The 18,909-nt window shown below is 49.0% G+C and overlaps 1 protein-coding gene across 1 annotated transcript in view; it reads left to right on the plus strand.

The window, feature by feature from the left end:
* Positions 1-18,909, plus strand: part of EMCN (endomucin) — a 141,217-nt gene that overhangs the window by 32,139 nt on the left and 90,169 nt on the right. Inside the window, exon 2 of the mRNA XM_066573976.1 lies at positions 5,153-5,218. Coding sequence (XP_066430073.1) covers positions 5,153-5,218 — 66 coding nt within the window. The remainder of the gene's footprint in view (positions 1-5,152; positions 5,219-18,909) is intronic.

An 18,909-nucleotide genomic window follows, 5' to 3' on the forward strand; every position in this document is an offset into this window, starting at 1 on the left:
AGTCCCAGGGAGCAGCGCACAGAGGATTCGGAGGAAGAGCAGCAGGACGATGAGGTGACTGACCCCACCTGGTGTGCAACGCTTACTCAGGAGGACAGGTCTTCAGAGGGGGAGTCAAGGGCATCAGCAGGGCAGGTTGCAAGAGGCAGTGCAGTGGCCAGGGGTAGAGGCAGGGCCAGACCGAATAATCCACCAAGTGTTTCCCAAAGCGCCCCCTCGCGCCATGCCACCCTGCGGAGGCCGAGGTGCTCTAAGGTCTGGCAGTTTTTCACAGAGACGCCTGACGACCGACGAACAGTGGTGTGCAACCTTTGTCGCGCAAAGCTCAGCCGGGGAGCCAACACCAACAGCCTCACCACCACCACCATGCGCAGACATATGATGGCCAAGCACCCCGCAAGGTGGGACAAAGGCCGTTCACCGCCTCCGGTTTGCACCCCTGCCTCTCCCCCTGTGCCCCAACCTGCCACTGAGATGCAACCCCCCTCTCAGGACACAGGCACTACCGCCTCATGGCCTGCACCCACACCCTCATCTCCGCTGTCCTCGGCCCCATCCAGCAGTGTAGTTCAGCGCACCGTTCAGCCGTCGCTTGCGCAAGTGTTCGAGCGCAAGCGCAAGTACGCCGCCACGCACCCGCACGCTCAAACGTTAACCGTCCGCATAGCAAAATTCATCAGCCTTGAGATGCTGCCGTATAGGGTTGTGGAAACTGAGTCCTTCAAAAGTATCATGGAGGCGGCGGCCCCGCGCTACTCAGTTCCCAGTCGCCGCTACTTTTCCCGATGTGCCGTCCCAGCCCTGCACGACCACGTCTCCCGCAACATTGTGCGCGCCCTCACCAACGCGGTTACTGCCACGGTCCACTTAACTACGGACACGTGGACAAGCACAGGCGGGCAGGGCCACTACATCTCCCTGACGGCACATTGGGTGAATTTAGTGGAGGCTGGGACAGAGTCAGAGCCTGGGACCGCTCACGTCCTACCCACCCCCAGAATTGCGGGCCCCAGCTCGGTGCTGGTATCTGCGGAGGTGTATGCTTCCTCCACTAAAGCACCCTCCTCCTCCTCCTCCTCCTCTGTCTCACAATCAAGATGTGTTAGCAGCAGCATGTCGCCAGCAGTCGGTGTCGCGCGGTGTGGCAGCACAGCGGTGGGCAAGCGTCAGCAGGCCGTGCTGAAACTACTCAGCTTAGGCGATAAGAGGCACACGGCCCACGAACTGCTGCAGGGTCTGACACAGCAGACCGACCGCTGGCTTGCGCCGCTGAGCCTCCAACCGGGCATGGTCGTGTGTGACAACGGCCGTAACCTGGTGGCGGCTCTGCAGCTCGGCAGCCTCACGCACGTGCCATGCCTGGCCCACGTCTTTAATTTGGTGGTTCAGCGCTTTCTGAAAAGCTACCCACGCTTGTCAGACCTGCTCGTAAAGGCGCGCCGGCTCTGCGCACATTTCCGCAAGTCCCACACGGACGCTGCCACCCTGCGCACCCTGCAACATCACTTTAAGCTGCCAGTGCACCGACTGCTGTGCGACGTGCCCACACGGTGGAACTCTACGCTCCACATGTTGGCCAGGCTCTATGAACAACGGAGAGCTATAGTCGAATACCAACTCCAACATGGGCGGCGCAGTGGGAGTCAGCCTCCTCAATTCCTTTCAGAAGAGTGGGCCTGGTTGGCAGACATCTGCCATGTCCTTGGTAATTTTGAGGAGTCTACCCAGGTGGTGAGCGGCGATGCTACAATCATTAGCGTCACCATTCCTCTGCTATGCATCTTGAGAAATTCCCTGCAAACCATAAAGGCAGCTGCTTTGCGCTCGGAAACAGGGGCGGGGGAAGACAGTATGCCGCTGGATAGTCAGGGCACCCTCCTGTCTATTTCTCAGCGCGTACAGGAGGAGGAGGAGGAGCATGAGGAGGATGAGGAGGAGGGGGAAGAGACAGCTTGGGCCGCTGCTGACGGTACACCGGCTGATTGCCTGTCATCCTTTCAGCGTGTATGGCCTGAGGAGGAGGAGGAGGAGGAGGAGGATCCTGAAAGTGATCTTCCTAGTGAGGACAGCCATGTGTTGCGTACTGGTACCCTGGCACACATGGCTGACTTCATGTTAGGATGCCTTTCTCGTGACCCTCGCGTTGCACGCATTCTGGCCACGACGGATTACTGGGTGTACACACTGCTCGATCCACGGTATAAGGAGAACCTGGCCACTCTGATTCCCGAAGAGGAAAGGGGTTCGAGAGTGTTGCTATACCACAGGACCCTTGCGGACAAGCTGATGGTAAAATTCCCAGCCGACAGCGCTAGTGGCAGAAGGCGCAGTACCGAGGGCAAGGTAGCAGGGGATGTGCGTAGATCGAGCAGCATGTACATCCCAGGCAGTGCAACAGTCTTTAAGGGCCTGGCCAGCTTTATGGCTCCCCACCAAGACTGTGTCACCGCTCCCCAGTCACGGCTGAGTCGGCGGGAGCACTGTAAAAGGATGGTGAGGGAGTACGTAGCGGATCGCACGACCATCCTTGGTGACGCCTCTGCCCCCTACAACTACTGGGTGTCGAAGCTGGACACGTGGCCTGAACTAGCCCTGTATGCCCTTGAGGTGCTTGCTTAGTGCGGCTGGGGGAATCATCACAGATAAGCGTAGCCGCTTGTCAACCGACAGTGCCGACAGGCTAACACTCATCAAGATGAACAAAGGCTGGATTTCCCCAGACTTCTGTTCTCCACCAGCGGACAGCAGCGATACGTAAGCAATACGTAGGCTGCACCCACGGATGGAAGCTACGTTCTCTCTCACCATCCAAAACGGGGACATTTCTGCTTCATCAATCTGTGTCTAATATTCCTCCTCCTCCTCCTCCTGCTCCTCCTCCTGAAACCTCACGTAATCACGCTGAACGGGCAATTTTTCTTAGGGCCACAAGGCTCACTCAAATAATTTTTCAGAACAATTTTTATAAGTTTCAATGCGCTTAAAAGCATTGGAACTTTAACTTGAACCAATTTTTCGTTACACTGGGCTGCCTCCAGGCCTAGTTACCACTTAAGCCACATTAACCAAAGCGATTAATGGGTTTCACCTGCCCTCTTGGCTGGCCATGGCCAATTTTTGGGATGTACATTAGTACTGTTGATACAGCAATTTTTGTGGGCCCTCGCCTACAGTGTAATCAAATTAATTTTTAGCCCACCTGCATTACAGCTGACGTTACCTCAGCTGTGTTGGGCAATGCAATGGGATATTTTTATGTACCGCCGGTGGGTTCCAGGGAGCCACCCATGCTGTAGGTGCACACTGAGTTTTTAATACATCTGTACACTTCTAAAGAACCCGTCTGACTGGGCCATGCAGTGTGGGCCGAAGCCCACCTGTATTACGCACGACATTACTACCTCAGCTGTGTTGGGCAATGCAATGGGATATTTCTATGTACCGCCGGTGGCTTCCTGGCACCCACCTAGGCAGTGGGTCCACAGGGAGTTTAACCTACATGTGTCCACTTGTAAAGAACCCCAGTCTGACTGGGGCATGCAGTGTGGGCCGAAACCCACCTGCATTAACCCTTTCCAGTCCACTGTGTGACCTGTGAAGACATTAGGGTTTAAGGCTGTACAGCTCCGTTGTTGGTAGACGTCCGTCGGGGTTCTCTTACTGTATATTGCCAGCCTCTCTGCTGTCGGAGCCTATCCTACGTGTCAGCTCATGCAGTACTGGCTTTAGCCAGCATATAACGCCGTTGTATAACGGCAGAAAAAGAGTAAGCCCCCTAGGAAAACCATATACAAATTGGATTGGAAAGGGTTAAGCACAACATTACTACCTCAGCTGTGTTGGGCAATGCAATGGGATATTTCTGTGTACCGCCGGTGGGTTCCAGGGAGCCACCCATGCTGTGGGTCGACAGGGACTTCACAATAGGGAGTTGTACCTGCCTGTGTCTATGAATTAAAAAGCCCGGCCTGACTGGGGCATGCAGACACCTTGACAGAATGAATAGTGTGTGGCACATAGGTTCCCCATTGCTATGCCCACGTGTGCAGCTCCTGATGGCGGTGGCACAGGATTCTATTTCTCATTGCTTCTGTACAGCATTGTGGGCTATCGCTCCGCCACTTTTAAAGAGGGTCGCTGCCTAGCCGTGCCAACCTCTGCAGTGTGTGCCTGCGGTCCCTCGTCATGGCAGACGCAATTCTAAATAGACATGAGCGTGGTGTGGCATGAGGGCAGCTGAAGGCTGCCCAGGGACACTTTGGTGTGCGCTGTGGGGGGGGGGGGGCGGTTGGGCAGCATGTAACCCAGGAGAAGTGTCAGTGGAGTGTCATGCAGGCAGTGATTGTGCTTTGTTGGAGGTAGTGTGGTGCTTAGCAAAGGTATGCCATGCTAATGAGGGCTTTTCAGAAGTAAAAGTTGTTGGGAGGGGGGGGGGGGCCCACTCTTGCCGCTATTGTGGCTTAATAGTGGGACCTGTGAACTTGAGATGCAGCCCAACATGTAGCCCCTCGCCTGCCCTATCCGTTTCTGTGTGATTCCCATCACTTTGTTGAATTGCCCAGATTTTCACACATGAAAACCTTAGCGAGCATCGGCGAAATACAAAAATGTTCTGGTCGCCCATTGACTTCAATGGGGTTCGTTGTTCGAAACGAACCCTCGAGCATCACGGGAAGTTCGTTCCGAATAACGAACACCCGAACATTTTGGTGTTCGCTCATCTCTAGTTATTACCTCTCAAATTTGTTTGTTCTGTTTTATTATTTTTTTTCCTTAAAAGAAATTTCCACAAAAAAAATTTAAAATAAATGAAGACCATTACCTATACAGAAAAGTTCTTGCACGCAATGGGTTGCTTTAAAAGCTCAGCTGCCCAAATGTAAATAGAACTTTTCCTGTCCCAGGATGATGTTATGTAAACTGAAATAAAGGAACTGCGGGCTTTATTTTTGCACAGTTATGGTGAAAGCACTAGGCTTATGTGGGTTTCCTTATTGTGAATACAATGTATATGCAGTCATGTAATGGCGTAATTGTTGCTTTGTTAACAAAGCTGTAATTGTATTGATTGTATTTCAGTATGTTTTGTGATAACATATTGCAATTCTTGTGTTTGATTAATGAAGAAACCTTTCTTTTCACAACTTTATAGCATTACCAGATAATCTCAATGGAGAAAATGAAAACCAAACTACAATTGGAACATCGACATCTTCAGGTATTTACTTGTGTTTACAATCTTTGCTTTCAATTGTTAAGTGATATAATTTCATGAACTTGTTGTTTAAAAGTGAAAAATGGGATTGTGATTTGTGAACGCATTTCAATATGTTCTCTAATTTGCTTTTTAGTAGAAAATTACATTTTATCAAGTACTATAGCAAAGATATCAACCTGGGAGAGCCTTTCACTGGGTGATGGGAGTAGCTATTTGAGGGTGTGTCTAACCTAGACGGCATGGTTATCCTAGAGCAGGAGAGAATAGAAGAGGGAGAATGAAAAAGAGGGAGAAAGAACAAAAGAGAGGATGCAAAAAAGGGAGGGTGAAAGAGAATGAAAGATGTAATATAATTGGATTGCCACTAATGCTTTGGGGTGCTTACTATATCAAAACATTATTTGCAACCCAATGTGTGCTATAGAGGTTTTTACCATGTGAAACTACAGCTCTTTGTATGACCTTACCAATGGTAACGACTTAGCAAACTAGAATGCTACAGACCTTACTTGTGAACACAATACTAATGTAACACAGTCAGAGAAGGAATACACAATGACACTGAGTGACTCACAAGTGATGTCCTTTGGACTCATTTCTTTTCATCTCCATCTGGTCCAGAACTTCATGATTTCTTCAGTTAATTCTTGTCTCTGCGGACTTTGCACCTCATGAAAAGTGTAATGTGAAAAAAAGGAAGCGGAGCTACTCCAGTAAAGATCCAGTGAGCGAATGTCAAAAAGGTTTGTCTTCCAAACTGGTCATGTTTATATGATGGGATGGTGAAAGAGGTACGTGCATCAAGTTGTGGGTGCTGCCAGGCCTCATGGGGTTGAACAATGTTTATGTGGAAGACAGTAGCCAAAAAAACTGGAGAAATAGCATAACCCTTTGGATATATGTGCACATACTCAATGTGTAGTTATAAAAGTCGTGAAGTTTTATTGAGTAAAGCCAGATAAAAACACTATGCGTTTCAAAGCAATAATTGCCTCTTTTAGTTTTGATGGATACTCACTGTGCATAATGTACATGAACAGTTTTAAAACATTTGCACAAGGAAAGACTAGAAGCAATGGGTTGAAACTGAAAGGGAGCAGACACAGATTAGATATTAGAAAAAACTTTCTGACAGTGAGGGTGATCAATGAGGGGAACAGGTTACCATGGGAGGTGGCGAGTTCTCCTTCAATGGCTGGACAGACATCTGTCTGGGATGATTTAGTGAATCCTACACTGAGCAGGGGGTTGGACCCCATGACCCTGGAGGTCCCTTCCAACTCTACCATTCTATGATTATATGAAAATTTACATATAGTGTAGTGTTGGTGTACATAGTTAAAATACAAAAGAATAGAAACAAAAGGAATGGTAGATGGGAAAAAAAATATTATATATATGAATAAAGTAAGATAAAAGGGATAAATATGAGGGTCTGGCTTTACCCAGAAAAAACGTGATAAGAAGATGAAACTTTCCATTTATTCCACCTACTCTCCACTGATGTCAACACACTTCTTACATCTGTATTCCAAGTTCTGTGAGCCTTGCAAAAAGAAGGATTTTGGTTGTGCCTCAAACCAGTCATCCGTAGCAGCCATGGCATCAGAAATGGTATGAAATTTGGTCCCCTTGAGGCGTTTCTTTAGGTTTGGAAACAGATGATAGTCGGGGGGAGCTAAATCTGGTGAATAAGGTGGGTGGTCAACCAGCTGGAAGCCTAGCTCCACCAGTTTTGCCGTAGTCGCTTGTGCAGTGTGAACGGAGGCGTTGTCTTACAGGAGCAAGATTCCTTTGGACAACTTGCCGCGCCTTTTGACCTTCAGAGCTGCCTTCAATTGGTCCAAAAGTTCAATGCAATACCTTGCATTGATGGTGGAACCATTTTGAAGGTAGTCCACTAGCAGCACGCCCTCCTTATCCCAGAACACAGACACCATCACCTTAGTGGCTGATTTTTGCACCCTGACCTTCTTTGGGCGAGGAGAACCACTGTGCCTCAACTTTTTTGACTGCTCCTTGGTTTCAGGGTCATACAAATAAATCTAGGTCTCATCCATAGTGACCAGTCGATTCAGGAAGTTCTTATCAGTCCGGAAAAGCCAACAAATGGACCGGGAAGTTTTCACTCGTATGCTTTTCTGATCTGTTGTCAAACATTTGGGGACCCACTTTGCAGATCGCTTCTTCATGTTCAAATGTTCATGGATAATGGCAAAAACACGTTCACGAGAAATCCCCATGATGTCTGCTATTCCTTTAGCTGAAATTCGCCGATTCTCCAGTATGAGGTTGTGCACAGCATCGACGATCTCCGGAATAATAACCTCTCTCGGTCGTCCAGGAAGTTCCTCATCGTTGGCGCTGAAGTGGCCCATTTTAAATTTACCAACCCAGTTCTTAACTGTAGAATATGAAGGGCATTGATCCCCCAATGTCTGCGACATATTCCCATGAATATCCTTCGCGGACTTTGCTTGCAGAAACAAGAATCTTATCGCTCCTCTGCTCTCATTTGCTGTGAATATCGCCTTAGACTCCGCCATTTGTTTTCCCGCATGCCTAGATTACTGTTGCCATAAGCTACAAACACAAAATTTTGAAAACCTATATTAGACACATAAGGCTTTCATGTGATGTAACATTCGTTACCATAGAACCAAAAGAAGAACACAAAGCCAAAGACTTATCAGCAGCCCCTCGTATATCTAGTAAAAATAAATTAAAAAACATCTTTGGCTCCCCTGAAAATAGTAACACAACACACTGCGTCACCTGAAAATAGTGCTTCTGACTGTGCCCCCAGGAATAAGATATTATACACTACGCTCCTGAAAAAAATAATACACTGAGCCCCCAAAAATAAATGATAATATACTGTGCTTCCAGAAATAAATTATACTGCACGGAGTTTTTTAGAAATTAATCACACTACACTGCGCTCCCTGAAAGAAATGATTTAAGAATAATGTAATTATGCGCAGCTCGTACCTATACAGAGTGTGGTTCTATCTTTAACACGCAACACAGACCTTACAGGCGCACATTCTAGGCACGCATATCTTATCTTTTGCAGGTACAAGTATTTTGCGCCTCTAAAAAACAGACATGTGAACACTTCATAGGAAACCAATGGTTCTAATAGACGCAATTTTTATACGCACATAGGCACACAAAATAACACGCTCGTCTGACTAAGGCCAGATAGTCGAAAAAAGAGACAGCAAAAGCTGAAAAACAGCAAAAATCTTCCACCGCTGCTGTTTCGCTGTTACCTTTTCCTCTCTGGCCTTCAGTTTCTGGGTGCAGAATACTGACACCACTGACTCCAGGTCATCTGACCATTTCAGCTAATTACCGGTTTAAGTGAGCCAGTAACTGACTGCAGTGGTCACATGGCCCTGTCGTTGGTGTTGGTGACATCATCGCTCCCTGTACTTTGAACTGAAGACTGAAGTTTCCATGTAGAAGGGGTGCTAAACTGATTCTTTGCCTCGAGTGACGGAACACCTAGCTAGTGATATAAGCTGCTAAAGTCTAATAATGTTATAATAGCCAATGCTTAGAGTATAGATGCTGAGATTTTGTGTAGAAAATGCAATAAAACGGAAGAATTGATGCCTAACTGTTGCAGGTTTAGTGTACATTGCTAAGATTTAATATGGGGCATGTTATAGTTTGAATGCATGTGATGTACATGGTATTAGAATATATGCGGCAAAAATAGCTGATTAGAGAATAGCCATTGCTGGGTATTGTACCCCTGATAATCATAGTGATTGTGTACAACCATACAGTAGGGGAATTATAACAGGTTAAGTTATGGCCCTCGTGGACATGGTGTGACTACATTTTGTATAGCCATTTTGAGGGTATACGGCATTGGGTACCATGCTGGGCGTGGCATGTGCATCTGGTGGACGAATGGTAGAGTACATTTTGCCCTACACATGTTGCCTTTGTAAGTATAAAACCTGGAGGTTGGTATGCAAGATATGGTTGTGTTGGCTGTGTTGGTGAAGTGTTCAAGCAAGCATGCGGTCTGCGCAGGGTTGGGTGTAGTCTAGTCTGGAACCCTGTAAGCCTGAATAGAGGTTGGGAGCAGCCCGAGAGTGTGATCTGTAAATGAGTCCCCAGACAGTCAGATCATCGTAGCTGAGCTAGCTCCAGTTGTGGACCTGCTGAAGTTGCTGAGTAGGAGCTATAGAGCCTTTCACCAATAAGATTATATACCATGGGGAGACATGCTGAGTGTAGGCATCTCCAGAAATTCATTTATTTTAATGGAATGACTAAATTTATACTGCACATTTTTAACAGAAAGGAATACTGCATTAGGTCTGCATTACATTATACGTCTCGATCCTGCGCTGTTATACCTATATTTAATTAGCTCTATTCTAATTCCAATTTGCCAACCTTCTAAATGCCACAATCAATAAATCCACTTTATCATTACCCAATCCAAATCTTTTCTTAATTCAATTCAGTTTTTAAACTATATTCATTTGGAATAGTTATTATAAAAGAGATTTATGTGCTGGTGCCACGTGGCAATGTGAGCGGCACTTGATGGGATCATCAGAAATGTGAAACAGTAAACTCCATGTACCATCTTTACCATCAGTTAGGGCGAAGTCAGAAGATCATGTATTTGAGGGCGAATATGGGCGCAAAAAGCCGCGTGTCTGTTAGAACCATTGGTTTTTTATTATGTGTTCACATGTCCGTTTTTTACAGGCATGAAAATGCATGCAGCTGTAAAAATAGGACATGTGTACACCGCATAGGTCCATGCTCTGCAACAATCCCCACAGGAAATTCCCTCATTACTGAACACTGTGACAGCACTTTCAGTGTCCAGTGATGATGGATCTCCCTGCAGGGGTGAAGTAATCCCCTGCCACAGAGGACCATGATGTTCTCCCACTACTTTCAATGGGGCTGGCGCTGCAGCTGCCACATTGAAAACAATGGGATGCAGGCAACCTCCGCAATGATTTTCATGGAAGGGCTTTAAATATAAGCCCTTCCCTGAAAATAAGCCCTAGCTCGTGTAAAAAAAAAAATATTATATACACACACACATATTATATAAATATGTGTGTGTGTATATAATATTTTTATATATAACACCTCTCCCCTGCTGTCAGGGCTCGGCGTGTCTTGTCGCTTGGCTACCCAGCACTGTACTGAAGTTCTTTCAGCAGGCGGGGATTTCAAATCCCCACCTCCTGAAAGGGCTGTATCTGATTGGCTGAGCGCTCATTGAATGACAGCTGAGCACTGCCTGTGATTGGTTACAGCGCTCAGCCAATCACTGCCGGGGGTGCCTGTATCCTATTGCTTTCAATGAGGCCGGCTGCTGTAGTGCCGGCCCCATTGAAAGCAATGGGCACGGAGGTTCGGTCATGCGGATTTTGCACATCCATGCAGCGCATTTTTCTGTGCAGCACAGAAGCGTCAAAATACACACTCCTCTGACTGAGGCCTTACTAAGTGAAAATCCAAGATACATGCAGAATATTCTGACAAATCTAGATTAAAAACATTATGTTGTAATTTCTTTCAAAAGGTTTAAATATTTCAGCTATTCTTTTATTAGTAATAAGTAGAGATGAGCGAACGCGTTCGTCCGAGCTTGATATTCGTGCGAATATTAGGGTGTTCGGGATGTTCGTTATTCGTAACGAACACCATGCGGTGTTCTGGTTACTTTCACTTCCTTCCCTGAGACGTTAGCGCGCTTTTCTGGCCAATTGAAAGACAGGGAAGGCATTACAACTTCCCCCTGCAACGTTTAAGCCCTATACCACCCCCCTGCTGTGAGTGGCTGGCGAGATCAGGTGTTCGCCTAATATAAAAGTCGGCCCCTCCCGCGGCTCGCCTCAGATGCGGTGTGAGTTAGATGAGGGACAGTGCTGTTTATACCGGAGCTGCTGTAGGGAAAGAATTGGTAGTTAGTGTAGGCTTCAAGACCCCCCAAAGGTCCTTATTAGGGCCACTGATAGCTGTGTGTTGGCTGCTGTTAGCAGTGGGATTTTTTTTTTCTCAAAATCGCCTCTGCAGACCGTTGCACCTGGCATTAGGGACAGAAGTGCTGCATAGGCAGGGAGAGTGTTAGGAGTGAGTGTAGCCTTCAAGAACCTCAACGGTCCTTTCTAGGGCCATATTTATCAGTGTGCAGTACTGTCCAGGCTGCTGTTAGCTGTGCTGCATTTTTTGTGGGCTTCTCAAAATCGCCTCTGCAGAGCATTCCACCCTCCATTGATACTGCAGGGAAAGAATTGTATAGGCAGGGCCACAACACAGTTATTATTCATAGAATATACGCAGTGCTGCCTTTGGGTGGGAAAAAACTGAAAACAAATCTATTTGTCCAGCCTCTGTCCGTCCTTACGGGCTGTGGACACGTGTGAGCTGCGTGAAAAACATTGCTAAATCATACGCACCCAGCTACGCTTTACTGCTGGCTTCGCCATTTGCTTTCCTTAATTGGGAAAAAAAATACCTGCTCTGCCAGAGTTATAATAACTCTGCTACCCTCACGTTCTGTGACACATAAGCAGGGACACAGCACAGTTATTAAACTTCTCATGTTCATAGAATATACGCAGTGCTGCCTTTTGGTGGGAAAAAACTGAAAACAAATCTATTTGTCCAGCCTCTGTCCGTCCTTACGGGCGGTGGAGACGTGTGAGCTGCGTGAAGAACAGTGCTAAATCATACGCACCCAGCTACGCTTTACTGCTGGCTTCGCCATTTGCTTTCCTTAATTGGGAAAAAAAATACCTGCTCTGCCAGAGTTATAATAACTCTGCTACCCTCACGTTCTGTGACACATAAGCAGGGACACAGCACAGTTATTACACTTCTCATGTTCATAGAATATACGCAGTGCTGCCTTTTGGTGGGAAAAAACTGAAAACAAATCTATTTGTCCAGCCTCTGTCCGTCCTTACGGGCGGTGGAGACGTGTGAGCTGCGTGAAGAACAGTGCTAAATCATACGCACCCAGCTACGCTTTACTGCTGGCTTCGCCATTTGCTTTCCTTAATTGGGAAAAAAAATACCTGCTCTGCCAGAGTTATAATAACTCTGCTACCCTCACGTTCTGTGACACATAAGCAGGGACACAGCACAGTTATTAAACTTAGATAATTCATTCACTAGAGGCAGTGGGGCCTTTCGTTTTCCAAAAAGGGCAAAAATTATATTTGGCCTGCAGTCTTGCGCCAATTTATTTCCTGCCTGTGAAATCAAATCACTGGTAATACAGCATGCTGAGGGGTAGGGGTAGGCCTAGAGGACGTGGACGCGGCCGAGGACGCGGAGGGCCAAGTCAGGGTGTGGGCACAGGCCAAGCTCCTGATCCAGGTGTGTCGCAGCCGACTGCTGCGCGATTAAGAGAGAGGCACGTTTCTGGCGTCCCCACATTCATCGCCCAATTAATGGGTCCACGCGGGAGACGGTTATTAGAAAATGAGCAGTGTGAGCAGGTCCTGTCCTGGATGGCAGAAAGTGCTTCAAGCAACCTATCGTCTACCCGCAGGTCTGCGCCGTCCACTGCTGCCAATCCGAATCCTCTGTCTGCTGCTCCTCCTTCCTCCCAGCCTCCTCACTCCACTACAATAACACCTGCTCAGGAGCGGGAGCACTCCCAGGAACTGTTCTCGGGCCCCTGCTTAGATTGGGCAGCAGCGGTTCCTCTCCCACCAGAGGAGTTTATCGTCACTGATGCCCAACCATTCGAAAGTTCCCGGGGTCCGGGGGAAGAGGCTGGGGACTTCCGCCAACTGTCTCAACAACTTTCTGTGGGTGAGGAGGACGATGACGATCAGACACAGTTGTCTTGCAGTGAGGTAGTAGTAAGGGCAGTAAGTCCCAGGGAGCAGCGCACAGAGGATTCGGAGGAAGAGCAGCAGGACGATGAGGTGACTGACCCCACCTGGTGTGCAACGCTTACTCAGGAGGACAGGTCTTCAGAGGGGGAGTCAAGGGCATCAGCAGGGCAGGTTGCAAGAGGCAGTGCAGTGGCCAGGGGTAGAGGCAGGGCCAGACCGAATAATCCACCAAGTGTTTCCCAAAGTGCCCCCTCGCGCCATGCCACCCTGCGGAGGCCGAGGTGCTCTAAGGTCTGGCAGTTTTTCACAGAGACGCCTGACGACCGACGAACAGTGGTGTGCAACCTTTGTCGCGCAAAGCTCAGCCGGGGAGCCAACACCAACAGCCTCACCACCACCACCATGCGCAGACATATGATGGCCAAGCACCCCGCAAGGTGGGACAAAGGCCGTTCACCGCCTCCGGTTTGCACCCCTGCCTCTCCCCCTGTGCCCCAACCTGCCACTGAGATGCAACCCCCCTCTCAGGACACAGGCACTACCGCCTCATGGCCTGCACCCACACCCTCATCTCCGCTGTCCTCGGCCCCATCCAGCAGTGTAGTTCAGCGCACCGTTCAGCCGTCGCTTGCGCAAGTGTTCGAGCGCAAGCGCAAGTACGCCGCCACGCACCCGCACGCTCAAACGTTAACCGTCCGCATCGCAAAATTCATCAGCCTTGAGATGCTGCCGTATAGGGTTGTGGAAACGGAGTCCTTCAAAAGTATCATGGAGGCGGCGGCCCCGCGCTACTCAGTTCCCAGTCGCCACTACTTTTCCCGATGTGCCGTCCCAGCCCTGCACGACCACGTCTCCCGCAACATTGTGCGCGCCCTCACCAACGCGGTTACTGCCACGGTCCACTTAACTACGGACACGTGGACAAGCACAGGCGGGCAGGGCCACTACATCTCCCTGACGGCACATTGGGTGAATTTAGTGGAGGCTGGGACAGAGTCAGAGCCTGGGACCGCTCACGTCCTACCCACCCCCAGAATTGCGGGCCCCAGCTCGGTGCTGGTATCTGCGGAGGTGTATGCTTCCTCCACTAAAGCACCCTCCTCCTCCTCCTCCTCCTCTGTCTCACAATCAAGATGTGTTAGCAGCAGCATGTCGCCAGCAGTCGGTGTCGCGCGGTGTGGCAGCACAGCGGTGGGCAAGCGTCAGCAGGCCGTGCTGAAACTACTCAGCTTAGGCGATAAGAGGCACACGGCCCACGAACTGCTGCAGGGTCTGACACAGCAGACCGACCGCTGGCTTGCGCCGCTGAGCCTCCAACCGGGCATGGTCGTGTGTGACAACGGCCGTAACCTGGTGGCGGCTCTGCAGCTCGGCAGCCTCACGCACGTGCCATGCCTGGCCCACGTCTTTAATTTGGTGGTTCAGCGCTTTCTGAAAAGCTACCCACGCTTGTCAGACCTGCTCGTAAAGGCGCGCCGGCTCTGCGCACATTTCCGCAAGTCCCACACGGACGCTGCCACCCTGCGCACCCTGCAACATCACTTTAAGCTGCCAGTGCACCGACTGCTGTGCGACGTGCCCACACGGTGGAACTCTACGCTCCACATGTTGGCCAGGCTCTATGAACAACGGAGAGCTATAGTCGAATACCAACTCCAACATGGGCGGCGCAGTGGGAGTCAGCCTCCTCAATTCCTTTCAGAAGAGTGGGCCTGGTTGGCAGACATCTGCCATGTCCTTGGTAATTTTGAGGAGTCTACCCAGGTGGTGAGCGACGATGCTACAATCATTAGCGTCACCATTCCTCTGCTATGCATCTTGAGAAATTCCCTGCAAACCATAAAGGCAGCTGCTTTGCGCTCGGAAACGGGGGCGGGGGAAGACAGTATGCCGCTGGATAGTCAGGGCACCCTCCTGTCTATTTCTCAGCGCGTACAGGAGGAGGAGGAGGAGCATGAGGAGGATGAGGAGGAGGGGGAAGAGACAGCTTGGGCCGCTGCTGACGGTACACCGGCTGATTGCCTGTCATCCTTTCAGCGTGTATGGCCTGAGGAGGAGGAGGAGGAGGAGGATCCTGAAAGTGATCTTCCTAGTGAGGACAGCCATGTGTTGCGTACTGGTACCCTGGCACACATGGCTGACTTCATGTTAGGATGCCTTTCTCGTGACCCTCGCGTTGCACGCATTCTGGCCACGACGGATTACTGGGTGTACACACTGCTCGATCCACGGTATAAGGAGAACCTGCCCACTCTGATTCCCGAAGAGGAAAGGGGTTCGAGAGTGTTGCTATACCACAGGACCCTTGCGGACAAGCTGATGGTAAAATTCCCAGCCGACAGCGCTAGTGGCAGAAGGCGCAGTACCGAGGGCAAGGTAGCAGGGGATGTGCGTAGATCGAGCAGCATGTACATCCCAGGCAGTGCAACAGTCTTTAAGGGCCTGGCCAGCTTTATGGCTCCCCACCAAGACTGTGTCACCGCTCCCCAGTCACGGCTGAGTCGGCGGGAGCACTGTAAAAGGATGGTGAGGGAGTACGTAGCGGATCGCACGACCATCCTTGGTGACGCCTCTGCCCCCTACAACTACTGGGTGTCGAAGCTGGACATGTGGCCTGAACTAGCGCTGTATGCCCTGGAGGTGCTTGCTTGTCCTGCGGCTAGCGTCTTGTCGGAGAGGGTGTTTAGTGCGGCTGGGGGAATCATCACAGATAAGCGTAGCCGCTTGTCAACCGACAGTGCCGACAGGCTAACACTCATCAAGATGAACAAAGGCTGGATTTCCCCAGACTTCTGTTCTCCACCAGCGGACAGCAGCGATACGTAAGCAATACGTAGGCTGCACCCGCGGATGGAAGCTACGTTCTCTCTCACCATCCAAAACGGGGACATTTCTGCTTCATCAATCTGTGTCTAATATTCCTCCTCCTCCTCCTCCTGCTCCTCCTCCTGAAACCTCACGTAATCACGCTGAACGGGCAATTTTTCTTAGGGCCACAAGGCTCACTCAAATAATTTTTCAGAACAATTTTTATAAGTTTCAATGCGCTTAAAAGCATTGGAACTTTAACTTGAACCAATTTTTCGTTACACTGGGCTGCCTCCAGGCCTAGTTACCACTTAAGCCACATTAACCAAAGCGATTAATGGGTTTCACCTGCCCTCTTGGCTGGCCATGGCCAATTTTTGGGATGTACATTAGTACTGTTGATACAGCAATTTTTGTGGGCCCTCGCCTACAGTGTAATCAAATTAATTTTTAGCCCACCTGTATTACGCACGACATTACTACCTCAGCTGTGTTGGGCAATGCAATGGGATATTTTTATGTACCGCCGGTGGGTTCCAGGGAGCCACCCATGCTGTAGGTGCACACTGAGTTTTTAATACATCTGTACACTTCTAAAGAACCCGTCTGACTGGGGCATGCAGTGTGGGCCGAAGCCCACCTGTATTACGCACGACATTACTACCTCAGCTGTGTTGGGCAATGCAATGGGATATTTCTATGTAACGCCGGTGGCTTCCTGGCACCCACCCAGGCAGTGGGTCCACAGGGAGTTTAACCTACATGTGTCCACTTGTAAAGAACCCCAGTCTGACTGGGGCATGCAGTGTGGGCCGAAACCCACCTGCATTAACCCTTTCCAGTCCACTGTGTGACCTTTGAAGACATTAGGGTTTAAGGCTGTACAGCTCCGTTGTTGGTAGACGTCCGTCGGGGTTCTCTTACTGTATATTGCCAGCCTCTCTGCTGTCGGAGCCTATCCTACGTGTCAGCTCATGCAGTACTGGCTTTAGCCAGCATATAGCGCCGTTGTATAACAGCAGAAAAAGAGTAAGCCCCCTAGGAAAACCATATACAAATTGGATTGGAAAGGGTTAAGCACAACATTACTACCTCAGCTGTGTTGGGCAATGCAATGGGATATTTCTATGTACCGCCGGTGGCTTCCTGGCACCCACCCATGCTGTAGGTGCACACGGACTTTTTACTACATCTGTACACTTATAAAGAACCCCAGTCAGACTGGGGCATGCAGTGTGGGCCGAAGCCCACCTGCATTAAGCACGACATTACTACCTCAGCTGTGTTGGGCAATGCAATGGGATATTTCTGTGTACCGCCGGTGGGTTCCAGGGAGCCACCCATGCTGTGGGTCGACAGGGACTTCACAATAGGGAGTTGTACCTGCCTGTGTCTATGAATTAAAAAGCCCGGTCTGACTGGGGCATGCAGACACCTTGACAGAATGAATAGTGTGTGGCACATAGGTTCCCCATTGCTATGTCCACGTGTGCAGCTCCTGATGGCGGTGGCACAGGATTCTATTTCTCATTGCTTCTGTACAGCATTGTGGGCTATCGCTCCGCCACTTTTAAAGAGGGTCGCTGCCTAGCCGTGCCAACCTCTGCAGTGTGTGCCTGCGGTTCCTCCTCATGGCAGACGCAATTCTAAATAGACATGAGCGTGGTGTGGCATGAGGGCAGCTGAAGGCTGCCCAGGGACACTTTGGTGTGCGCTGTGGGGGGGGGGGAGGGGGGGTGGTTGGGCAGCATGTAACCCAGGAGAAGTGTCAGTGGAGTGTCATGCAGGCAGTGATTGTGCTTTGTTGGAGGTAGTGTGGTGCTTAGCAAAGGTATGCCATGCTAATGAGCGCTTTTCAGAAGTAAAAGTTGTTGGGAGGGGGGGGGGGGCCCACTCTTGCCGCTATTGTGGCTTAATAGTGGGACCTGTGAACTTAGGATGCAGCCCAACATGTAGCCCCTCGCCTGCCCTATCCGTCACTGTGTCATTCCCATCACTTTCCTGAATTGCCCAGATTTTCACACATGAAAACCTTAGCGAGCATCGGCGAAATACAAAAATGTTCTGGTCGCCCATTGACTTCAATGGGGTTCGTTGTTCGAAACGAACCCTCGAGCATCACGGGAAGTTCGTTACGAATAACGAACACCCGAACATTTTGGTGTTCGCTCATCTCTAGTAATAAGTTATTTGTCCTTTTATTATTTTAGCTGTCAGTTATTTCCGTGCTGTTGAAGCCGGCATAATGAGAATTACACCACTTGTGTGTCCTTTAATAATTTAATGAAATGTTTGTTTGATAAAAGACTTTAATGGAAGGTGATGAAATGCTAACGCTGGCAAATGCTATCGAAGTTTGCGGAATAGCTAGAATCGCATTCTGAGATGTGTCTATGTGAGTACTATTAACATGCCTTCTTAAACTTACATTTTCTATATCTTGCTTTATTTTTATACCTTTTTTTTATAAAAGCGAACGGAAATATCAGCAACATATAAACATATTCTAGAAGCAATGCTTCAGGGGCGAACATAGTATAATTGCAATAAGGCATTTGGTGGATTGTTTTTTTTGCTGTTGGATTCTATATGAATCTGTCAAAAACCCCTTTGTTTGCCTCCATACAACTCTGAGCTCGTAAGGAGCTGTGCTATGGCCTTTTGCATGACGTCCTAAGCTATATTGTCATAGCATTTTCCCTTTATATTTACCTTCTGTTCTGGGAAAACTCCAAATGTACATTGAATATATCTATAGGCTATAATTCACCCAACTGAAGGTAAAAGACTGCCCTTTTGGTTTCCATGATACCGATTAATACAGTTTATACTAGAGATGAGCGAGCACCAAAATGCTCGGGTGCTCGTTGCTCGAGTCGAGCTTTCCGCGATGCTTAAGAGTTCGTTTCGAGTAACAAACCCCATTGAAGTCAATCGGTGACTCGAGCATTTTTGTATATGACCGATGCTCCACTAAGGTTTTCATTTGTGAAAATCTGGAAAACCTACGAAAGTGATGGAAACGACACAGAAACGGAT

The sequence above is a fragment of the Eleutherodactylus coqui genome, chromosome 7 (genome assembly GCF_035609145.1).
Source record: "Eleutherodactylus coqui strain aEleCoq1 chromosome 7, aEleCoq1.hap1, whole genome shotgun sequence".
Lineage (NCBI taxonomy): Eukaryota > Metazoa > Chordata > Amphibia > Anura > Eleutherodactylidae > Eleutherodactylus > Eleutherodactylus coqui.